We start from the raw sequence: 25,254 nt of genomic DNA, 5'->3' as shown, positions 1-25,254 counted from the left end.
TCTGCCCCCTTTCCAAATGTTCTCTCTTATCCCTATTTCTTTTTCTTTAGCAAATATGTTGGTAGGGCGGCCTCCTGGCTCTGTGCCTTTTTGGCTTCCAGGAGGCGGTGTCTCTCCTACCCATTCTGAGCACGGCGCTCACAGGCCAACCTTGGCAGTCGATAGCAGGTCACCAGGACAGGTGGGTATGGAGTCCAGCTTTGTCTTGCTTAGAGGAACGCCTACTTGGACAACCTTCCCTCCACTCCCTAAAATCCCATTTCTTCTGGTCCAGAGTCTCTTTCTTTAAGAACACTGGCTTCCTTCCTTCCTCCACTCCGTAAATGTTGACCGAATGCTTGCTCTGGGCCAGGCGTGGGTTGTCCAAGCAGGGTCCTCACGGAGCCTTCCTGAGTCCACAGTCTAGTTAGGGAGATGGGCAAGTTAATAAGCAACCACCTGGACTGTGACAAGTGCCTTAGCGGAGGGACACATTTTACCCCTCCCTGGAAGGCTGGAGACTTTCTAGGGAAGGCGAAGCCCGAAGCACGAGGACCAGTTTGTTGGGCCAGGGAAGGGTACCAGGGAACAGGAATGTGTTGCAGGCACGAGCGGCCATGGCAGCAGCGTGGTGTGGCCAGGTTCAGGTGGGTGTTTCAGATGTGTCAGAGGCTACAAAGTAACCGCCCCCCCCCCCCCCCCCAGCCCATGTGCTGTGCTTCTCAAACTCTGTATGTTGCCTGGCCCCAGGTGCCCCTGCTATAAACTTTCCTCTTTTCTTCACCATGGGGATTCTCGTGTGTTCTTGAGGGGCAGAATGGAGACCTACACTCTAGCCAGCTCTGCTACTGATTTGTCGGCGACGCTGGGAAAATCACTTTACTTTTCAGGCCTCGGTGTTCTCATTTGTGAAGTGAGGAAGAGAAGGCAACCATAGCTAAATGCCGGAGTCTCTAGGGCCTAGTTGAGCTCTATAGTTTGAACCCCACCAACACTTTGATCTCTCCAGGAGGGGTCAGGGAGCCTTCCAGGTTTACCTGTGATTAGGAGGGGGTTGTTTTGCCTACTGATGAAAGAAATTCTCATTATCAGGATTGGCTGCTTAAATCCCAAGGCTAGGTGCAAAATCAGATGTGGGGGGCCCCCAGGGTAGAGCGGTAAGCCAAGCACGGGGCCCTTGTGACCTTACAAGCCGCGTGCTCATGAAGCGCACTGCTCATAATTGAGCCAGTGGCTTTACAGGCTCCAGCTGGTGCCAGGAGTTTAGATCCTGTGCCCACTGTGCCCGCCCCCTGTCACCAGCCCCTATTTTGGAAGATGGGCTGACTCTGCCTGCTCAGGTTCTGTTTCTCGAGGAAAGAGTGCAGTTTTAATTAGTGGGGAGCTTCAGGTTTCTAGAACAGACTGGTGACTGTTCCAGAGTTTGCAACTGACCCCAGGGTCCCCTGCCCTCCGGGACAGTGGCCAATCCACTTTTTGTTAGTCCTCCCCTCCCCCTCCGCTGCATCATAATGAGCCTCTCTCTTGCCTTGAAACACCAACTCTGTTCCCTGCTCTTTACCTTTGTGTGGGATCTGTCCCAGGTGAATGGAGGGGGATTCCCTCCAAACTTCTTCAGAGTCCCTGGGTGCTTTCAGGAGCACTGTAAGTGACCACTTAAAGTAATCATTTAAGGAATGGGAGATTTTCCCCTCCTCCTCCTCCCCCTCCTCCTCTTCCTCCCCCTCCTCCTCCTCCCCCTCCTTCCCCTCCTCCTCTTCCCCCCTTCTCCTCCTCCCCCCTTTTCCTTCCTCCTTTTCCTATCCCTTCCTCTCCCTCCTCTTCCCCCTCCTCCTCCTTCTCCTCTCCCTCCCCCTCCTCCCCCTCCTCCTCCCTCTTCCTTCTTTTCTGATGAGATTTTCTTCTGAATTTGGTTTTTAAAAATAGAATATCCTAGTTTTTGTATTTTTAGATTTTATTTATTTATTTATTTTTATTTGAGAGAGAGAGAGTATGCACTTGGGGGAGGGGCAGAGAGAGGGGGAGAGAGAGAGAGAGAGGGAGAGAGAATTTTAAGCAGGCTCCAAGCTCAGCACAGAGCCTGACTCGGGGCTCATTCTCACGAACTGTGAGATCATAACCTGAGCTGAAATCAAGAGTTGGACACTCAACCACCTAAGCCACCCCAGGCGTCCCCTTATTTTTGTAGTCTAAAAACTCCCTGGGCATCACGCTGTTTCAGATTGTACATCTAACTTCCAGTCCCCATAAAAATCTTCCCAGTTACGTTCTGCCTTCGTAGGTGACATTCCCTCTCAACGTTTCTTTCAACCACTCGCTCCTCGTACCACACAAATGGATTCCTCTCTCTCCCCCACACTCCCAATGTTGCTTGCCCTCTTCCTGGTTCTCACGATGACCCAGCTTCTTCAGGTTTGTTGATTTCTTGAGGTTTGAAATCTTTCTCCTTCCCTGACTCCCTTCCCTCCCCATCTCAGCAATTCAGTTTGTTTGTGTTTTGTCCGTCTGTCTATCTACCCATCCCTCTATCCATCTAACCACCCACCCATCCACCCATCCGTCAGTCCGCGGTCCATCTATGTGCCTGCTTTGTGTCAGGCACAGGTCTTGGCTCTAGGGACACAGAGATGAAATGGTGAGTGGCTGCCCTCAAGGACATGACAGTGTAGTGAGCGAGGCAGAACATAGAAATAATTACCATGCGATTACATATGCACAGGATGCAGAGATGATACAATGGAAGCTTTGGGTAAGTGAACAAGGACTTGAGAAAGATGTGCTGGCAGGAGCGACGGGCAAGGTGTAAGCAGAAGGGACACAGCTTTAGCACAGGAGTACGTAAAAGCACAACATACGCGGGAAGTCTTGGCCTGCCGTTGGCACATAAAGCTGGACAATCTAGAGAGAGGGCAGGAACTGGTGACCGTTGCATCTGGAGAGGTGGGCAGGGGCTAGATCTTGAAGGGCCTTAGCTGTTACCCTAAGACACTCAGGGTTATCCTAAGGGGTTCCACTGAATGGTTTTCAGGAAAGGAGCCACATGGTCAGAGTCTATGTTGGATGGACAATGACTAAGAGAGTGGATCTCATCGGTGACTCTCCGAGGCAGGGCGGCCAAGCAAGAGACAACGCGGGCCCAAACGAGGCTGTGTTACTGGACAGGGAGAGGACACTGTCAGGAGGCACTCTGGAGGTGACGCTGGTAGGACGGATTGATAGCTGGAGGGAGAGTGGGGGAAGGACATCCAGGTTTCTGGCTGGAGAGAGTGGGTGCATAGGAGTGCTGTGACCCTACTCAGGTATTTCTTAAAGTAGTGTCTGCTCTGCCTCAGGCTGGCCTCAGTTGCCCCCTGCATTCCATTTTTGTTAATCCTGCAGAAATCAGACCTTTATTTCTTGCCTAGATTCTTGAGGTATCCTCTTCTAAAAAAAATTTTTTTTAAATGTTTATTTATTTTTGAGAGAGACAGAGACAGAGACAGAGAATGAGTGGGGGGAGGAGCAGAGTTGAGAGGGAGACACAGAATCCGAAGCAGGCTTCAGGCTCCAAGCTGTCAGCACAGATCCCAATGCGGGGCTTGAACCCACAAACCGTGAGATCATGACCTGAGCCGAAGTCGGACGCTTAACTTACTGAGCCACCCGGGCGCCCCTTGAGGTATCCTCTTAATTTCTTCCAGTCCATCCTGCACACTGGTGCCCACGTCCTCTTCCAGGGACAGCTGAACAAGAATCCTCACTGGCTGCACATTGAAAAATCTCCAAGTTCTTTCGCCTGACCGTCAATATTCATTGCTAGTGGGGACATGAAGACATGGTCTTTGCCCTGAAAGAGTGTAATTTTCCACAGAAGGTGAGGCATATTACACGTAAAGTAGCTAAACGTCAGATGGTCTTTAGAAGGGGAACAGAATTCGTGCTCTGAGGGGAAAGAAGGAAGGAGGCAGAGTTTCCCCTAGAGGTGAATCAAGGTCACCCTGGTCTTTTCCCATTATGTCATTCCAGGTGCGTCTTCCATTCTCCCCTGCACCTGTCCTCTCTGGTCTGTCCACACTGGTCTCATCGTTGCCTGAAAATGACTCCCCTTTCCCACCTCTGTGTCTCGGCAGACTCCCTCTGCCTGGCATACAGGCCCTCCATTTCTGCCTGTTAGAATCCTACCATCTTTCAGTATTCAGCCCAGTGCAAGTGCTTTATTGAGTCCCCTGCCCAGATGGGATCCTCCCAAGGCACGTTACCTTTCTGATGGCCTTTGTACATTTCACCGCATACAGTACCTACCGTGTCTCACGCTTTATTGCCCCCACCAGCCTGGGAACAGAGGTGGGACACTGGGAAGCCTTAGTTGTGGGTCTAGCCCGCAGATGCATTTCATTAGTTCTCATTCTTTTTTAACAATCACAATTCATTTAGTTGAAGAATCACAACCAAGTATCAAACATACAGAAAAGTACAGAGTATGCTGTAATGCCCACCCAGGACCCATCACCAAGAAGGAACAGATTGCCTCTAACGCCTCGCTGCCCGCTTTTTGAGAACTAAAATATTACGCGTACGGTTTCGGCACTAGCCCACACATTCCCGGAGCTGGTCTGCACACTGTTTTCAAAATTTAGAATTAGGTGCCAATATTTGGAAATCAAGAGATTTCATATAGCGATTGGGAAGGTTTGCTTTCCTCGAAGAGTCAGAAGATCTGGGAACTTGGAGTACATCCCAGGCCCGAATCAGCTGCTGCCTCCCGGAAGCAGAGCGTGGCCTCCTGCACACCACACTCCCACCCCCCCCCGCCCCCCCATGCCCTGGGGTCTTTGGGCTCCAACCTGCTTCACTTACAATGCGGGTGCTGGCTCCTGCAGACATGTAGTCTGATGTCTTCACGTGGACTCCTGGAAGTCACAATGCTTTTTTTTTTATTATTATTATCACTGGAACTGAACCACTAGCGAGCTGGATGACCTCGAGCAAATTGCGTACCTCTCTGCTTCCATTTCCTCCTGTGTCAAATTAGGGTAGCAAGAGCGCCTGCTTTTGAGTGTTGTTTGAGGGTTATTATATAAAACGTGTAAGGCAATCCCTGGCACCTGATTCTTCTGGCTAGCAGTCCACGAGCTTTTGTCCAAAATCCTAGGGGCTGGATGTGTGTTGAAATTCAGATTTCTTTTAGATTTTAAGAAGGTAATAAAGCAATATCATAATTACATAGACCCCCCCCCCCCAGAGGTTCTGGGCCAGCACCTTGTAACTGAACGCGCTGAAATATCTTTGGGGGAAAAAAAAGCACAGATATTCACAAGACATGTGATACAGACTTGCCTCACAATCCTCACAGGAGCTTCCCGGGTATAATCTGGATCTGGTTCCTACCCTCAGAGGAACAGATAAAGAGGCCTTCGCTGGGTTCAGTCATGTATACTGTGCAGGTGTTCTCAACACCACATCATTATCTCAAGGCCGTGTCCTTGGAGCAGCCTCTGGAAGCAGGGAAGGCGAGAAGAGCCCACATTCCAAGGGCAGGGGAGGGGCAGAGAGAGAGGGAGAGACAAAATCTCGGGCAGGCTCTGTGCTCTCAGAGCAGAGCCCGACGCGGGACCAGATCCCATGAACTGTGAGATCACGACCTGAACCGGAAACCAAGAGCTGGAGGCTCAACCGACGGAGCCATCCAGGGGACCTCAAAATTTATTTTGAGAGAGAGCAAGAGTGAGAGCATAGAGGGAGGGGCAGAGACAGAGGGAGAGAGAGAATCTCAAGCAGGCTCCACGCTGTCAGCACAGAGCCCGATGTGGGGCTCTACCCCAAGAACCGTGAGATCGTGACCGGAGCTGAAATCAAGAGTCAGATACTTAACCGACTGAGCCCCCCAGGCGCCCCGGCAGGCATGTCTTTTCGAAGACCCCCTCTAATAGCTTTGTCCATTTCTGGGTGGGCTGGCCTGCCTGGAGCAGTCAGGGATGGGGAGCCCCGTCCTAATCCAGAGCTGCCCTGCCCTCGCCCCAGTCTCCAGATCTTCCTTGGATATTTGACTTCTACTAATGAGAGGAGAAACTGTGAGGTCAGTTTTTGTTATTGTTCTTAGTCTGCTTGTTAATAAAGTAATTGAGAACTTTGTACTTGGGGTGAAACACAGAATGTCTACGTTTCTAAAATTTTTTTAAATGCTTTTTTATTTTTGAGAGAGAGACAGGGAGAGCACGAGCAGGGGAGGGGCAGAGAGAGAGAGAGAGACACAGAATCCGAAGCAGGCTCCAGGCTCTGTGCTGACGTGGTGCTCGAACTCACGCAACGCAAGATCGTCACCTGAGCCGAAGTTGGATGCTCAACTGACTGAGCCACCCAGGCGCCCCGAGAATGTCTACGTTTCTAAAGCAGCTGGTTGAGGTGGCCTTCCTGTCCAGCTCACCCCCTCTCACCTCTTCAGGCCCCCTGCCACATGTCTGTTGGCCTTCCACCAGGCCATTCACCCACCTGCTCGCTCCACCTCTACCCTGAGGCCAGCCTTATCAAGTTCACTGTCACATCTGACGCCCTAAGCCATCTAATCTCCCTGGGGTAAACCCTTCTCCACCTGGCAGGCCAGCCTCCTCACTCCCCTTCACCCTCCTCCCCACCCCACCTCCACACTTCACTGTCCTTCCTTAGCACCACTGCTCAGGCTCCTCCCCTGCCTGGACCACTTCACTCTCCTACCCAAGTCCCATCTAGCCTTCGAGGCCTAGCTGAGGCCCCCCCTGCTGTGGGGAGGGGGGCTTTCCCAATAACTTGAGATGAGCTCTGGTCCCTGGACTCACTCAGCGCTTAACCCAGTGGTTGTGCATGCACCTGCACCTTCCTTCACTGTTCACCCTACTCTGTGCTGCATCCAGGTGGGGGGCGGGGGTGGCAGGAAAGGGAAGAGGGGAGGAGGGAGTGGAGAGGGAAGGGAGAGGAGGGGTGGGGAAGGGGAGAGACCTAAAGTTTGTGCATTAGGTCTAAAGGCCAGGAGCCCTCAGTTCTGTGCCCAGTATAAGAATGGCCAACTTCACAGGTCCAAACATTTGAGGCTTTTATGTGTACTCAGCTGGGACCAGCAATGGGTCAGACCCCCTCTCCTCTGCCTCTGCTTACCTTGCACCCCCCCCCCGCCCCTTGCCCTTTGGCCACAATGCCCCTTCCCTTCCCTGTGAGAACTGCCCTGGTGGGTTCATAGATGTGGGATTTCACTAGGCTAAAAACTCACCTGGGGAACCCTTGTCCCAGATCCCACCAACCTTCTTTCTTTCCTTCGCTTGGGGACACTCATATAAAGGTGTGTGCACCTTATAAGAGCTTGGACAGGTGCTGTCCCTTGTGTTCTGGGCAGTGCAGGAAGGCAGGATGGAGTGTTCCATTTCTCACCTAAACCCACTGCATCTCCGCGTGCCTCAGCCCTGTGCTGATCCTCTGGCCCTTGGGATTTTGAAGGTGATAGAAACCTGTACCCCAGCCAGAATGTTTTTTTTTCCCCTTTCTCCTTAGAATGAAAGCATAAGCTAGCTCCCTTGTGGTAGTCAAATTCAACTGAAATCATAATCTGTACATTCTCTAGGTAAGAAAGGAGCCACTGGATGTTGGGTGCGACTCTTGCCGTGGCTCTGGTCCATAAAGACAGGCAACAGCCTGGTCTGGAGAGAGGCAGCTGTCACCACCCACACTCCAAGCCCCACGGCCACCTCCTCAGCGCCCCAGGTCATGTGGTCCTCGCCAGTCCTGACGGTGTTTCTTTTGACTATTGGTCCTCTGCTTAGTTCATGACTGTGTCATCATTCAACTCCCCAAACCTGCCTTGATTGGCCTCCTCTCCTGAGGATAAGGGATGCACAGGCTGGGGCAGGTGAAGGGAAAGGAGAGAGACTTACGGACGTAGAGGGATAAGCTTCCGTCACAGCAGACAGTGTAAGGGAGAGCCAGGGAGAGGGAGAAAGGAGTTCATTCTGGAGGTGTGGGGCGGTCGACCTCTACCTCTTGGGATGGGTAGGAGATGAAGTTTTAGGGGAGTTCATCATATCTGTTCCCTTTACTTTCCCGAGAACCCATGGTATGGTTTCATTGCATGATTTGAAAGGTTAGATAGCGGCTTTGAATTGCCAGGGTGGCCCACGTACGTCCTGGGGGCTAAGGAAACTGGCATTGGCAGTAGAGGCTGGCCACATCTCAGCTTCTCCTTTCCCTGCCCAGGCCACCTGGCAAGGGCTTGCGAACTCTCATGATGCCCTTCAAGGGTTCTTCTGGGTCCTAGGGAGTCTCCTGCACAAGCTGGGTGAGAAGGAGGTGGCCCAGAGGAGCCGGGCTCTCCCAAGAAGCACACTCCAGGGCTCTGTTGCACCGCTGACAAACCCCTCCGCGCCACCCCTGTTCGGCTGCGAATTTTAGGCAGTTCAGGCTTCATGAGTCGGTGGACAGGGGCTGTCAAGTCAGTCTGTCTGGGTTAAGTGGCCTGGTCACTTAGCAGTTGGTGGTCATGATGATCGGGTTTCCTTGTCAATAAAAAGAAGTACTAATCCCTACCTCCTAGTTTTCTGGAGAGGGATTAATGCAGTGACATATGCCGAAACATACTGGTGCTAAGTCGATCTTGACTTCCCCCACTTCCAAACACTTCTGCCCACCTCCGTTCCATGCTACCTTCCTAAAAAGGACGTAGTGATACCTGGACATGGAAGGGAAAGGAGGAAGGTGTGTGTCCATGTCAACCACAGCATCCTCCAGATTAGGCATTAAAGCATTTATTACTCTTTTCATTGAGCTGTGTGTAGGAATCGGAATTTTTAAAACTTAAGAAATGTTTCACACGTAACAAAAGGAAACGGAACCGATAGGCAAAACTATTTAGTGAAACAGGCCCGAATAGCTCAGAATCGGCATCGGAGGCTTTCGTCTGTCCTCTGTAGTGTGGGTAGGACAGAGAGCTTCTGGTTCGGCCAGGGACGGGGAAGGGTTACCATCTTGTAAAGGAAGGTGGCCATCTTGGAAATGGGAGGCAGTAGGACCCAGGCTTGTGCCCTTGTTTCTTTCTGTGGGAAGCCAGAGCGGGAGAGCCTGAAAGACCTCCCTCTACGTCCTTGGCACCCCTAGATCAGTGAGTCTTTGTTTTTAGGGACTTCTTGTGCTCTTTCACTATGGAGCCAATCCACTCCATGGTCTTTTGCTTTGCTTCCTCCCAGCTGAAGAGTGGCTCATACCCCAGGTCCCGCTGAGCTTTCTTATAGGAGAAGGTAAACACACTATTTAACAATGTCACCGTGTGGCGGTTAAAGGGGGGTTGGTATTTGTAAATTGGACTGAGTAGGAAGCTCACTATTTCCAGCAGGAAGGCAAGCCAGTACTCCAGAAATAGAGGAAGGCTCATTCTGGACTCAAGGGATAAGCCCCATTCTTTGCTCAAACTGTAATTGAGGTTATCATAGCTTTGGTGAGGTGTGTCATCTGAGATATAATAGAACTGTCCTCCAACTCTGGGGGCCTTCTTGGGGTCCTGTAGGGCCCTCGAGGCCAGAATGTGAGCCCAGGCCACGTTGCCTACATAGACAGGGTTGGCTATGGAGAATTTGCTGTTCTGTTGGATGATCCCATTGTTCCTCAGGGCCTTGTATATATGGTTATAAAGGAATATGCTTCCTTCCCCATAGATATACATGGGCCTTAAGGCACAAGTGTGCAAGGTGCCACCATTTTTAAGAGCCCACCCATTAGCAGCCAGCACAGCTTTCTCCGCAAGTTTTTTGCTGTATGGATACGAAGTGGACCATGTGGATTCGAGATGTTCGTCTTCGTGGCCGTTCTGGATGATCTCCCTGTAGGAGTTGGGCCCAGCCACCTCTATGGTGCTGGTATAGATGAAGATTGGCACACTCGCCTGGACACAGGCTTCCAAAAGGAGCTGGGTACCTGCCCATGGGGAACATGCAGTCAGTGTCAACAAATAACTCACAGGGCCAGCCATGCCCACGGACCATGTCCACCCCCTAACCCACAAGTGAGGTAGTTATTGTAGATCAGGAGTGTACTCCTCTGTGTCTCTGGCTAAGATCTGACTATGCTAGAGCCATAGATAAAATGCAAAACTGCAAAAATGAAAACAAACCAACATTTGGGTTCTGGAGAGCAAGAATTTCTAGGCTTTTGGATTTCCTGGACCTGTGTGTGTACTTTTAATTTTGGAAAAGGACAGAGGGTTGCCGTTTTATATTTTGTTGAGTAAAGACATTACGAAAATGATCACTTATCCCTCCCACTTCATTAAAAACAGGTTATTTTAAGTATAACGTTATTAGGAGGCCATACTCTCAGAATATGGACTAGAATTTTACCTAATCCTGACTGAGTAATCCTTACAAAGGCCACTCCTAATTCTGGCTGTGACTTCTTTGACCCAGGTCTGAAAAGCGGACGTGATAAACCTTCCTTTTCCTTGGCATTCCTGAGCCGGCACCGGCTCTCTCTGGGCAGCCTGGTGGAGAACGGGAAAGAGGAGTGTGCCCTCTGCTGGTTAATACCTATACCAGGAGGATCTTGCAGAATCCCTCTGGCTGGGGGAGGTGACGCAGGCATCATTCCCATAAGGAAGGAATTTCCCCGGCAAAGCATCGTTTTTCTTTTTCTTTCTTCCTTCCTTCCTTCCTTCCTTCCTTCCTTCCTTCCTTCCTTCCTTCCTTCCTTCCCTTTCTTTCTTTCTTTCTTTCTTTCTTTCTTTCTTTCTTTCTTTCTATTAAAAAAATACCCTTCAAGGTCTTTGTGCAATTTGATTTTCTAGAGAGACAGCCTTATTTAAAAAAAAAAAAAATCAAATCTAGAGGCTGAGAGAATTACAGGCTAATTTATCTGCAAAGGGGGAAATGACCATTCCTATGAAGTATTTTCTAAACCTGGGAGTGACATTGGTTTTAATTCACTGATACTGCTAACACTTGTCAGTGATTTCAAATCCCCTCTTGTTGTGAGCCCTGGAGAGCAGGAGTTAGGAGAGAGGGGCTAAAAAGGAAAAGTTGGGTAATATAGCACCCTCCTTGCAGCGTGGGAGTGGTGAGGGTGTGGGTAAGTAGAAATGAGAAAGGGTCTTTTTTGAGATTGTGCTTCTTTAGGCTGGAGATCCTAAAGCCATGAGTTGCTTTAGAAAAGGAGCCTCTGAGTAGACTAATGACTAACTTTGTAGAGCAGGGCATAGAAGCCAGATAGGATTGGGGGTTGGAGTGCTCTGGTCCTAGAGGAACTGCATCCAGGGATCGGAAGGATAATATCACGTGCCAGGCTAATAAGGGATTTACACTAATCCCTTAAACAAATGTGTCTGGATCTAAAGTAGATTGGAAAGCCATAAATCAGAAAGAGCCAGCAGCCAGGCATTTAAGGGATAGGATCTAAGAAGGGTGTACTTTGCGCACCTGGCTAGAAACTACCCTTTAATAGGAGACCCAGCAGTGAGCTGAAGAAGTACTCTTATGGATAAGGGAAGGCTGGTACCATTAAGAAATATCACGGGAAGGCCAGTGCTGGGTAATTCTGTCCTGTCAGACTGCTGTGAACTTGCTTTGCTAGGTCTCTTGAGAGGAATCCTTCTCTGAGGTAAGCAGGAAGGTGCTAGGTATTCTCATTATGCTTGGCGATCCTGCACAGGAGTCCTGCCTGAAGGAAACTGGCCCAGAGCTACGGCCCATCGCTCATAATGGACATGGGGGCCCTTCATATCACAGAGCTCTTTGGTCTCGGCCTCACTGGGTGACCGCCAACTTAGAGGCACACAGAAGGGCTGAAATGATGACCAAGGAGGCACTTGTAAGGTCTGATTCTAGCCCAGGGGAGGTAGGAGGTGGTTGGATAGCAAGAGTTTAAGGTCGGAATGGAGTCGATGTTTGAGTAGAGCTACAGTAAGAAGAGCCTGTGTGGCCTTTGGAGACACACAGGTGTGGGTGTAAATTCTAGCTCTCCTACTCAGGGGGACTTGACAAGTTACTTAGCCCTTCTCAGCCCTGGTTTCCTCATCTAAAAACTGGGGATAACAGCCTTGCATCTCTCAGTGGTGATAAGAAAAAGCAGTTGGCACGGGCTCAGCAGGTGCTCAGGGATGGGGGCTTCCCCTCCCCTCCTGTTCTGTTTTCTGAGCCTCACTTGCCCACATCATCCCATATCCTCCCTGGGGTACTGTACCCTTCAGATTGACATTCATGATGGTTTCTCGGTGAACGACATCCAAGAAGTCAATGATACAGGCGGTGTGGATGATGACTGAGGTGTCCTGGCAGGCCTTCTTCAAGCACTGTTCATCCAGAATGTCTCCTTCCAGAATGGTCAGCTTGATCTTGCTCTGGAGCTCTGGGTGAACATGAGTCAGGTCATTGGAAGTCTTTTGGGATCTGGAAGTTTCCTGATACAGGTGGCATTTACCCAGGTCTCAAGGACAGGTACATTGAGGGGAGGGTGGGGATAGGGGGCAAATCCACAGAAGGAACAAGTAAACAAAGGCACAGAAATCAGGATGTGTAACATTTACTGGGATAGAGCAAACATCTGTTTCCACCCCATTTTATTCCAAAAAAAAAAAAAAAAAAAAAGGAATTTGAGCAGTGAGGGATCAACTGCACCTGGGACAAAAATTATTAAAGTGATTCATGGGAAATTCATAAAATTCATTAAGGAGAGTAGGGTGATTATGAAGAATGGATTTATATCCACTTCTCCTCTTATGAGGAAAGAATTGGAATTTAATTCTGTAGGGAATAAGGAATCATGCACGGGTTTGGAACAAGAAGAGAAAGAAGCCAACAGAGTGGTGGTGTAGGAAGGTAACCCCGGCTGCGGTATATAAAATGGATTGGTGTGGTACATCTGAAAGAGAGCAGGGCATTCGAGAGATGAATCAGAATGTCTGCACCAAACTTCAGATGAGACGGACTGGAACCAGGGCTCCCACAGAGGGAGCAGGGTCAGGGAGAGATAGGCAGGGTTGACTTTCCAGACCTTACCCAGACAGGTCCTGGTTCTTATTGGAGATAGGCTAAGAGGAAGAGGTTTTGTTAGAGTCAATGTTAGCCTGAGTATTTCCTGCTTGGGTGACCAGAAGGACAGTGGAGCCATTGACAGGGAACGCTTTGTCAGATATCATCTAAAGCAGGTCTCGTTGCTGCAAATGACTCAGCTGCCGAGGAACTAGCATTCTGACCATCTAGCCAAGGGCAATGGATAAACCCATGGGATAAACATGGCACTGCATACAGTTTGGGTGAATTGCCCACATTTACTTTGTGCTTTCTCCTTTGTACACAACTTGTACAGTTGTCTGGTTTTTTCCTTCGCAGCTATCTCATGACAAAGATACTCTGATTTCCACTATACAGGCAAGGAAACTGAGGCTGAGGCAGGTTAAGGGGCAGGTCTAAGTCACACTTCTAGTGAAGACTCAAGCCTGCCCGCTGCCTTCAAGCTTTGCTCTCTTCCCCCTGTCACCCAAATGCAGGATTAGCACTTTTTTTTTTCCTGAGGCAGATTAAGGATAAGTCTATGTATATACATATGTGTGTATGTGTGTATTTAAAGGATAAGGCAACTTAACTGAAATTGGCAATGGGGACCAGAGCACAGTGAGAGAGAGAAATTCAGAGTGAAAAACTCAGGGCTGAGAAATTTCCTTCCTGGGTTACAACTTGGAGGAACCATCTGCTCTGCTTAAGCCTCTGCTAAATTTGCTCTGCGACACCTCCTCCCGCCCCTTCCCTTTTCAGGCAATTCCAAGACTCCCCGAAGAGGAAGAAAGCAGAGGAAAAGCTGCTGGCGATCAGTGGGAATTTTGTGTCTCCACTTCTGCCTTTCCCCCTCCTTTCCTCTGCCTCGTCTTTGCTGCTGACTTCCACAGGCTGGCTCCGAGGAATTGACAAGTTGAGGGGGGGAGAGGCCCAAAGCCAGAAGAAAGGGCTCTTACCCTCTTAGCTTGGAGGGGCGCAAAGACACCAGCAGAGGGCGCCGCGGCCGTGTTGGTGGGAGCGGCCCAGCTCGCGCCCTCTCCGAGGCTCTGTGAACTTGAGAAGTATTTTGCTAGGCTGAATAGACAGTTGCTTATGCGGTGCGGGCTGCGCTGTAGGGAGACCTAAGAGAAGCTACTAGACAAACTAGTGGTTAAAAGCACAGCCGCTGAAGCTAGACCTGGGTTCAGTTTCAGCTTTGCTATTTTTCAGCTGTGGGACCCTGAACACCTTAGCCTTGGCTGTGTATGGGCTGAATGTTGGTGTCCTCCCACATTCAAGCGTTGAGATCCTAATGCCACCGCGATGGTGTTAGGAGATAGGGCCTTCGGAAGGCGATCGGGTCATGGGGGTTTAACCCTTATGAATGGGATCAGTATTCTGATAAAAGATCCCAGAGAGAGATCCCTCCCCCTTTGTACGATGTGATAACACGGCAAGATGGCACAGGCTATGAGCCAGGAAGAGAGCTCCCACCAGAACATGACCCTGCTTTGCTCTTGGGCTTCTAGCCCCCGGAATTGTGAGAAATAAATTGGGTTGAAGCCACCCGGCCTATGGTGTATTGTTATAGCAGCCTTGACAGGACAAAGATGCCTTTCTGTGTCTGCTTTCCCATCTTTTTTTTTTTTTTTTTTTTTAAGCTTATTTATTTCTTCTGAGAGAGACAGAGAGCGCAAGTGGGGGAGAAGCAGAGAGAGAGGGAGAGAGAGACAGTCCCAAGCAGGCTCTGTGCTGGCAGCACAGAGTCCAAGGCAGAGGCTCAAACCCATGAAACTGTGGGATCATGACCTGAGTTAAAACCAGAGTCGGAAGCTCAACTGACCGAGCCACCCAGGCGGCCCTGCCTTCTCATCTCTAAAAAGAGGAGGACGATATTACCTATCCCACAGGGGTGTCACGAGGAGCAAACTAGCTGGCACATGTAGCACACCGAGCACAGGGCCTGGCACGGAAAAACCACTGTAAGGCTTCTCCCCTGTGATCTTGACAGAGGCCCCGGCCCGTCTCTGACACCACGTGACTTGTCACCCTGGGAGACTGCTTCTCTAGGTTAAACGTCGCCTGTTTGGGGCATCAGCTGTCAGACCGTAAGTATTGCTGAGACATAAGGGTTACACCCAGTCGATGTTGATCATGTATGTTCCTGTGTGTTCACCAGAGACACCGTTGCGGCAGAGGGTAGAGGAAATAGGACATCTGAGACATTCAGAGCACAGGAAAGACAAGGAGAGTGACGGGCACTGTCTGGGAGGGCGGGGAGGGGGGACAGGTGCCTCTGCGATGAGGCTCTACTCTGAGCCCTGCCTTCCATTAATCAGAGGGCCTCGGTAAGTTGCTTTACCTTTACCTCGATTTCCTCATCGTCCTGTGGGGTGAGACCCCTTTCCTACCTTCCTCTCAGGGTTGTTTTGAGGATCTGGAGGGGTGAAATAGGTCTTATAAATCTAGCTTTTGCATTTGCTCCAGGGTCAGCAATCTGGGAAAAGAGCAGAGCAGTGAGGTTGTCCAGCACATGCTGCAGCCACTTTTCTCGTGGTGATGAGTGGAGACAAAAGGTAAAAAGAGATGTTCGGGGAATCCACAAGAGGAATCCGCACTCTGTCTCTGGCTCCCTCGTTGCACGCTGTGTGTCCTCCCTACCTCTCTCCCTCTCTGTCTCTCTGTGTCTCTGTCTGTATGTCTCTCTCTCTCTCTCTCTCTCTCACACACATACACACACACACACACACACACTCAGCTTCACCTTCACTTCCTTTCATTTCACCTTCACTGGCAATGCTAAATGAAGCCACAGAAGGACCAGGACAATCAAGAGCCACGGGGACCCACTGCTGGAGTCTCTGGGTTAATGGTGCTCGTTTGCCCTTTGCAGATGCTGCAAAGTCTGAAATCTTCAGAACATTAAAGAGTTGTTGACAAGGGAGAGAACTGATACATGGTTTAATAAATGAGAAGAAAAGAGACCTAGAGGCCAAAGTGGCTGACCTACGGTCATTCCCCTCTAGTTCTGGATCAGAGTCAGACCCAGTCTCCTGATAGCCTTGTATCTCTTACGCTACACCACTTGTGTTTTCCTTTCCCATGACTTTGGACCCGGGATTAGCCTTGATTTAGCTAACACTTTCCTTGATTTGCTAGACAACCACCCTCTCCCCACACGTACCCAGGGGTTAAGATGGAGCTACCCACCCATGAACCCAAGTTCACTTACTAGAAAATTCCTCCCGCAATTCTGGGCTGAAGACTTTGTCCAGTGCCCGGATCTCCTGTAGGTCCTTCTCCTCCACCAACAAACGCACGATTCTCTGACCCAGAAACCCTCCTGCCCCTGTCACAAGGCAGATCCACCCAGCCATGGTCAAACCGGGGTATCAAGAAGCACTCTCCAGGAATCAGAAACACTGGGGAGCAGATTAGATTACAGCGTGATCCTGGAGAAGGCCAGAAAGAGAGATCAAGTAGTTACAGGTTTACAAAAAAAATTTTGTTCCCTCCACTTTATTTCTGCAAAACGCCCATGCCCGGGAATAGTTGAAAGAAAATGAGAAAGCTCTAACCTGTTAGATGGTTGGAAGCCAGTTGAAAGAGCCTGGGTTCTGGTCCCCTTATGTCCCAAAGGCAGGATTGGAGTTTTATGCACTGTTGTTTCTGGCTCAGCCTGTTCACCTTGAACTCTTACCACATACCCATTGCTCATGCCTCCTGCAGGGTCCCTCCTCCCTAAAAAGTGCTGACCTTTAACATAGCTCTCATTCTTCCAAGGCACAGGAAGCAGGCTTCAGGGCCACGGTGTGATAAAGGCTGGGTCCTCCCTGTAACAAGACATCCGGTGGTCCATGCCAGCTGTCTGGGATGCACAATCTGTGGATTTAAATGAAGAGAAGAAATCTGCCAGCACAATGGCAATTTTTGCCTTGAGCAGCAAATACATCTGGGGGGAAAATCTACTATAGTCCATTATCTCCTCTCTCAGAGTGCCATTTGAAATGTTACTGTCTTGTAAAGTGTAGACGTTTGCATTTGGTGGCAGCTCCAGACACCGGGTTGTATGGGAAATGACTTTCTTTCCAACCGCACATATCCAGAACCTCAATTTCGATTTCCCCTTGGAGAGCTCTGGGTTTATGGGGGAAGATCACCATTGAAGGGAAGCTATCTTGTGGTAGCTGTCTAGTTCTATGATCCGGATAAAGAGAATAGGGATCCGTCGCTCTGGTCACTGTGGATCTTATGGTCGTTTGCGGTCAGCCTACATTTTGGTTGCAAAACCACTCTTAGCAGAGTCCTAAACTCAAGATACTATGGATGCTTTTGAAGCCTGCGCCCCAGGGATGCCCCAGTACCACCACCAAAAGCTCCTCAAGATGTTGCCTCTTCTCTACTTTAAAAAATTGAGGTGTAATTTACATGCATGAAAATGTCCAGATCTTAAGGGTTAGTTCAATGAAGCGTGAAATTACGTACACACCACTGTCACCATTACCCAAGACAACCTCCAGAACATTTCCTTCACCCTCAAAAAGTTCTTTCTTGCCCCTTTCTAGTCAATTCCCACCTTCCACCCTGCCTGCAATCTACCCCAGAAGCAATGATTTTCTGATTTTTAGTTACGATAGATGCTCTCCCATTTTTTCTCCTAAAGTCTTTATGGTTCTGGATATACACTTAAATATAGAATCCATGTGAAATTAAATTTTCTGTGTGGATTTCATTTACTGTTGGATTTCTCTATTGTTTGTCTCTTTTCTATTTCATCTGTTTATTTATTTATTTGTTCCTTTTTGTTTGCCTTGGGTTCAATTTACTCTTGATTTTCAAGGTTCTTAAGGTCAGAGCTAGATTATTGACTTTATCCCTTTTTTGTGTGTGACTATTGTCACTTAAAGAATAAATTTCTCTGTAAGTACTTACTGTGCCAGCCACATACAACAATTTTGATGTATTAGATTTCTATCATCATTCAGGTAAAAAGATTTTCTAATTTATCTATGATTTCCTCTTTAACACATGAGTTGTTCTGAAGTATGTTGTTTAATTTCTAAAACTGGGTATTTTCTAAATATCTTGTTTTTACTGACATCTAATTTAATACTATTGTGGTATGATTATCACTCTTAGATATTTATGGAAACTTGTTTTGAAGTCCAGCATATGGTCCTGGTGAAAACAGCACATGCACTTGAAGAGAATGTTTTCTTAAGTTGTTGGGAGAAATGTGGGGTGCCTGGGTGGCTCAGTCGGTTAAGCGTCCAACCTCAGCTCCAACTTCGGCTCAGGTCACGACCTCACAGTTCGTGGGTTCGAGCCCCACACTGGGCTCTGTGCTGACAGCTCAGAGCCTGGAGCCCACTTCTGATTCTATGTCTCCCTCTCTCTCTGCCCCTCCGCCACATATGCTCTGTGTCTCTCTGTCTCAAAAATAAATAAAAAAACATTTAAAAAAAAGATATTGGGAGAAATGCCCTACAATGATTGGGTTTGACACCCTCCTCTGAGTCTCTCTTTTTCCTTGTGTTGTGGACATTCTCCTCTTCTTACTTGAGACCTGAATCCTCGTGCTGCAAACACATTTGCCTAGGGAAGGTTGACTGTAGTCACAGAGTTGTAGCAGCTTGGTCTCTGAAGCTGTCGGCACTAGCTAAACGCCCTCGGTGTTGCCAAGACCTGTGGAGCCCTACTTGAGGCCACCAAGGTGCATCATACCTCTTTGCCTAGCAGAGTGATGTTCTAAGCGAACCGTGCACATCCCCATCTCCTTCAGGACCGGGGAATTCATTCCCCCAGCTGTTGGGAGGGTTGGAGGCTGGCAGAAGTCAGCTAGTGTCTTCTGGAAATTGCTTTCAGCCAAAGAGCCAATAGGACGAGACTTTAGAGTCTCTGAGTGGAACCGATATAAATTCTATAGAAAATAAGAAATAAATAAAGGGGAAGGCAGATGGGGCCCACAATATCACATTTCTTTTATTTCCAAACAGCTTTATTGAGATATAATTTACAAGCCATAAAATCCACTTGTTTTAAGTGTATAATTCAACTATTTTAAATAAAATTATGGGCTTGTGTAACCATCACCCCAGTCCTGTTTTGGAACCATTCTATCACCCCCAGAATACCTAGTGTGTCCTTTAGCAACCACTCCTCATTCCTACTCTTCAGCTCTAGGAACCTCGAATTGACTTTCTGATTCTATAAATTTGCCTTTTCAGGACATCCTATGAATGGAGTCATGCAATATATGGTCTTTTGCATCTGGCTTATTTTACTTAGCATCATATACTTTTGAGATTCATCTCTGTCGTGGCATGTATCAGTATTTCATTCTTTTTAGGTGCTGAACACTATTCCATTGTATGCGTATACCACATTTTGTTTATTGATAAACCAGCTGATGAATAACTGGAGTTCTCCCACTTTTTGGGCTATTACACACCACTCCTGGATCACTTTAGGACAGTTATACTCCTTATGCCATCTATAGAGGTAAATTTGGGAAACGGAAGCATACAATAGTATTTGAAGTCACAGGATTAGATGAAATATAGAAAAGAGTATATTCGTGGATAAAAGGAGAAGCTGCAGAACTGAATCCTGGGACAGACGTAACAACACTTAGAGGTTGAACAGAAGAGGAGGGGCCAGCTAAGGAGACTGAACAGGAAGGGTGTGAAGCAGGAAGAAAATTCGAAGGGCATGCCACTATGAAAGTCAAGTGTAGAAAGTGTTTCAAGGGGGGAAGTGTGGTCGGTTATGCTGGATGTTTCAAAGGCATCGAATGCAATGACAAAAAGAATTGACCTTTGGTTTTGGCAACATACAGTTCATAATTAACTTGGTAAGAGCAATTTCTATTAAGTTGGGTTGAAAGTCCTCCTGGAGTGTGTTGTACTGAAAATCCAATTGGAGTGCATTGAGTCCAAAAGTAGTTAAGAGAATGACTACAAAACAATGGTACCACCACACACACACACACACACACACACACACACACACACACACCAAACAACAAACAGACAGACAAACAGACAAACCCACCTGTTCAAGGAGTTGTGAAGATCTCACTAAAAACATGTTAAAGCCAATGGGGTCAAGAGTTTGTTGTGGTGGTGGTTACACTGTTTTGAAAATGCCGAATCCTTAACACCTAGCACAGTGTATGGCACATAGTAAATGTTCAAAAACTGTTGAGTGTTTGAACTGAATGATCTATGCCTTATATATCTTTATGTTCCCATAAGAAATAGCACAATATCCAACACATAATAGGAACTTAATTAATGTTTGCTGAATGAATGAATGAATGAATGAATGAATGAAAGCATACATGAACAATCAGGGACTCTGAAATGTCTCAATGCTTTTGAAAACCTTATGGACTAACAGGTGAAAGGAGATAGAAGAGAGCAGTGACCACAGAAATAAATGAACTAGAAAGCTTCCCATATTAATGTGCCTCCTTGGATTTACCTGTCTGTTTCTCCAGTGTCAGAGGTAACGATTTGCCTTGTATGCTCCCCTCTCTTGCAGATCCAAGAAGAGTTCTTGATTTTTCAGTCTGTTCAGCTTTTTCATCTGTTGTCAGGATGGAGTTGTGACCTCCAAACTCCTTAGACATGGAACCTACCTGTATTATTTCATTTAATTTCCAAAATAAACTTTGTTTTTAGGACATGTTTGAGATCACGGCAAAAGGGAGCAGAAAGCACAAAGAATTCCCATGCACACATGCATGCATACCTGGTCCGTTATCAACATCCTGCACCAGCGTGGCAACTTTGTTACAATCAGTGAAGCTGCATCTTGTGTTAACACTTAGCCCATAACTCACATTAGAGTTCACTCTTGGTGGTATCCATTCCATGGCTTATGACAAATGCATAGTGACATGCTTCTACTATTCCAATATCATATAGAACAGTTTCACTGAAAGTGAAACAGTTTCACTGAAAGTGAAACAGTTTCACTGAAAGTTCTCAGAACAGTTTCACTGAAAGTTCTCTGAAAGTTCAGTGAAACAGTTTCACTGAAAGTTCTCTATGCTGCACCTAAGCCATCCCTGCCTCTCCCCTAATGCTTGGCAACCGCTGACCTTTTTACTACTGTGTTTATAGTTTTGCCTTTCTCAGAATGCCATGTTGGAATAATATGGGCACGCTTTTGGATTGGCTTCTTTCACTTAGTAACATGCATTTAAGATTTCTCCATGTCTATTCATGGCTTGGTGAGCCATTTCTCTTTAGCTCTGAACAATATTCCGTTGTGTGGATGTACCTCATTTTATCCATTCACCTACTAAAGAACATCTTGGTTGCTCCCAAATTTTGTTGATTATGAATAAAGCTCCTACAGATATTCACATGCAGTTGTGTGTGTGTGTGTGTGTGTGTGTGTGTGTGTGTGTGTGTGTGTAAGTTTTCTACTTATTTGGGTACAAACCAAGGAGCACAACTGCTGGGTTTCATGGTATGAGTATGTTTGGTTTTATAAGAAACTGCCAAACTCCCTTCCAAATTGGTTGTGTCATTTTGCATTCCTACCACTAACGGTGAGCATTCCTGTTGCTCTACATCCTCATCAACATTTGGGGTTGTCAGTGGTTGGGATTTTCTGCCAATGTAATTAGTATGAAGTAGTGTCCTGTTGTTCTAATTTGTAGCTCCCTAATGACATATGATGTGGAGCATCATTTCATATGCTTATTTGCTATCTCTATGTCTTCTTTGGTGAAGTGTCTGTTCAGGTCTTTTGCTCATTTTAAAATCAGGTTATTCATGTTCTTTTTTTTAATTTTTAAAAAATTTTTAACGTTTATTTATTATTGAGAGACAGAGAGGCACAGAGTGTGAGCAGGGGAGGGGACAGAGAGAGGGGGAGACACAGAATCTGAAGCAGGCTCCAGGCTCTGAGCTGTCAGCACAGAGCCTGACGTGGGGCTCAAACTCACAAACTATGAGATCATGACCTGAGCCGAAGTCGGTTTCCTAACCATCTGAGCCACCCAGGCGCCCCCAGGTTATTCATGTTCTTATTGACTTTTAATGGTTCTTTGTGGGATGCCTGAGTGACTCAGTCAGTTAAACATCTGACTCTTGATTTCATCTCAGGTCATGATCTCATGGTACGTGAGTTTGAACTCCACACTGGGCTCTGTGCTGACAGCATGGAACCTACTTATTCTCTCTCCCTCTTTTCTCTGCCCCTTCCCTGCTCATACTCTCTCTCTCTCTCTCAAAAGTAAAATAAATAAACGTGATATGTATAGAAAAGAGTTCTTTATAAATTTTGGATAACATTCCTTATCAGATATGGATTTTGTCTTCTTATTCTCTTGACAATTTCTTTCTCAGAGAAGAAGTTTTTAATTTTAATGAAGTCCACATTATCAATTATTTCTTTCATGGATTGTGCCTTTGGTGTTGTATCTAAAAAGCCATTGCCATACCCAAAGTCACCTGGGTTGTCTCCTGTGTTATGTTCCAAGAGTTTTTTAGTTTTGTATTTTACATTTAGGTCTATGATCCGTTTTGAGTTAACATTTCTGTGAAAGGTATAAAGTCAGTGTCTAGATTCTTTTTTTTTTTTCATGTGGATGTCAAGTTGTTCTGTCCCTATTTGTTTAAGAGACAATCTTTGCTCTTTTGTCAAAGATCAGTTAACTATATTTATGTGGATTTATTTCTGGGCTCTTTATTCTGTTCCATGATAATCTATTTATTTATTCTTTCACCTATATACACTGTCTTGATTACTGTAGACTTATAGTAAGTCTTGGAGTTGGATAGTGACAATACTACAACTTTTTTATTCTCCTTTAGTGTTGTGTTGGCTATTCTGGGTCTTTTGACTATCCATATAAACTTTAGAATCAGTTTATCAATATCCACAAAATAACTTACTGGGATTTTTATTGGAATTGTATTGAATCTATAAATCAAGTTGGAAAGAATTGACGTCTTAACATATTGGGTCTTCTTATGTATAACATGAAACATCTTTCCATTTATTTAGTTTCTCTGATTTCTTTACTGAGAATTTTGTAGTTTTCCTTATATCTGGTACCCATTTTGTTAGATTTATACCTAAGTATTTACTTTTCTTGGGTGCTAATGTGAATGGTATCGTGTTTTTACTTCCAAATTCCACTTGCTCATTACTGATATAGAAGAAGGTGATTGACTTGTTGTTAACCTTATGTCCAGTAGTCCTGTTATAATTGCTTATTAGTTCTAAGGAGACTTTTTTGTGTGTGTCTTTTTTTGGATTTTCTACTTAGACAAATGTCATTTGGAAACAAAGACAGTTTTATTTATTCCCTCCTACTCTGTACACATTTTATTTCTTTTTCATGTCTTTTTACTTAGGACTTTCAGTATCATGTTGAAAAGGGATGGTGAAAGGGGGTATTCTTGCCTTGTTCCTGATCTTAGCGAGACAGCTTTGAATTTCTCACCATTAACTATGATGGTAGCTGTAGGTTCTTTGTAGATGTTCTTTATCAAGTTGAGGAAGTTCCCCTCTATTTCTCACTTGCTGAGAGTTTTTATTATGAATGGGTATTAGACTTTGTCAGATGCTTTTTCTGCATATATTTACATTATCATTGGATTTTTCTTCTTTAGCCTGTAAATGTGATGGATTACATTAAATGATTTTTGAATATTGAACCAGCTTTGCACACTTGAGATAAATCCCATTTGGTTGTGGTGTATAATTATTTTTATACATTGTTGAATTTGATTTGAATTTGAATGTTGAATTTGATTTGCTAATATCTTATTGAGTATTTTTGAATTTGAATATGATTGTTGGTTTGCTAATATTTTATTGAGGATTTTTGCATCTATGTTTTGAGAGATATTGAGCTGTAGTTTCCTTTTCTTGTGATGTCTTTGTCTGGTTCTGGTATTAGAGTAATGCAGGTCTCAGAATGACTTAGGACATAATCCTTTCATGTCTATCTTCTGGAAGAGATTATAGAGAATTCATATAATTTCTTCCTTAAATGTTTGGTAGAATTCACCAGTGAACCCATCTGGACCTGGTGCTTTCTGTTTTGGGAGGTTATTAATTATTGATTCAATTTCTTCAATAGATATAGGCCTATTCAGATTGTCTATTTTGTCTTGTGTGACTTTGACAGATTGTGTTTTTTTAATTGAAGTATAGTTGACATCCAGTGTTATATTAGTTTCAAGTGTACAACATAGTGATCTGACAATTCTATACATGCAATGATCGCCACACCACAGTAAGTGTAATTACCATCTGCTACCATACACAATTATTATAATATTATTGACTATATTCCTTATGCTGTACTTTTCATCCTGTGACTTATTTATTTTATAACTGGAAGTTTGTACCATTTAATCTCCTTCACCTATTTTGCCCCTCCCCCCACCCCTTTCCCTCTGGCAACCACCAGTTTGTTCTCTGTATTTATAAGTCATTTCTGATTTTGTTTGTCTGTTTCTTTTGTTTTTTAGATTACACATATAAGTGAAATCATACAATATTTGTCTTTCTCAGTCTGACTTATTTCACTTAGCATAATAACCTCTAGGTTTCCATGTTGTGACTGGCAAGATTCATTCCTTTTTATGGCTGAGTAACATTCCATTGTGTATATATACCACATCTTCTTTATGCATTCACCTATCAGTGGACACTTCGTTTGCTTCCATATCTAGACCATTGTAAATGCTTCAGTAAACATAGGGGGTACATATATTTTTTCAAAGTAGTGTTTTTATTTTCTTTGGGTAAATACTCACTAGTGAAATTATTGTGTAACATACTTTAATTTTTAATTTTTTGAGGAAACTCCATACTGTTTTCCCTAGTGGATGCACCAAATTATATTCCCACAAATAGTGTACAACCGTCCCTTTTTCTCCACATCCTTGCCAACACTTACTATTTCTTGTATTTTTGTTACTAGCCATTCTGACTGGTGTGAGGTGATATCTCATTGTAGTTTTAATTTGCATTGCCCTGATGATTAGTGATGTTGAACGTTTTTTCACTTGTCTGTTGACCATCTGTATATCTTCTTTGGAAAACTGTCTATTCAAGTCTCCTGTCCATTTTTAAAATCAGAACATTTGCTTTTTTGGTATTGGGCTATATGAGTTCTTTATACATTTTGGATATTAACCCAACATCAGATATATCATTTGCAAATATTTTATCCCATTCTGTAGGTTGCTTTTTTGTTTTGTTGATGGTTTCCTTCACTGTGCAAAAGATTTTTTTAGCTTGATGTAGTCCCATTTGTTTATTTTGCTTTTGTTTCCCTTGCCTG

The 25,254-nt window shown here is 45.9% G+C and overlaps 1 protein-coding gene and 1 long non-coding RNA gene across 2 annotated transcripts; one reads left to right on the top strand and one right to left on the bottom strand.

The window, feature by feature from the left end:
- Window positions 1–8,707: 8,707 nt before the first annotated feature.
- Window positions 8,708–16,564, bottom strand: HSD3B2 (hydroxy-delta-5-steroid dehydrogenase, 3 beta- and steroid delta-isomerase 2). The gene is given in 4 exon segments (NM_001246194.1): window positions 8,708–9,885; window positions 12,142–12,306; window positions 16,165–16,384; window positions 16,511–16,564. Coding segments are annotated over 3 exon segments (1,122 nt in total). The 5' UTR covers window positions 16,310–16,384; window positions 16,511–16,564; the 3' UTR covers window positions 8,708–9,073.
- On the top strand, window positions 14,688–18,289 carry LOC123379033. Its single transcript, XR_006582960.1, has 3 exons — window positions 14,688–15,040; window positions 15,420–15,508; window positions 16,716–18,289. It is a non-coding gene; the product is annotated as an uncharacterized LOC123379033 (long non-coding RNA).
- The last annotated feature ends 6,965 nt before the right edge of the window (window positions 18,290–25,254 follow it).

The sequence above is a fragment of the Felis catus genome, chromosome C1, assembly GCF_018350175.1.
Source record: "Felis catus isolate Fca126 chromosome C1, F.catus_Fca126_mat1.0, whole genome shotgun sequence".
In the NCBI taxonomy this organism is placed as follows: Eukaryota; Metazoa; Chordata; class Mammalia; order Carnivora; family Felidae; genus Felis; species Felis catus.
This window is presented reverse-complemented; position numbering and strand designations above follow the sequence as displayed.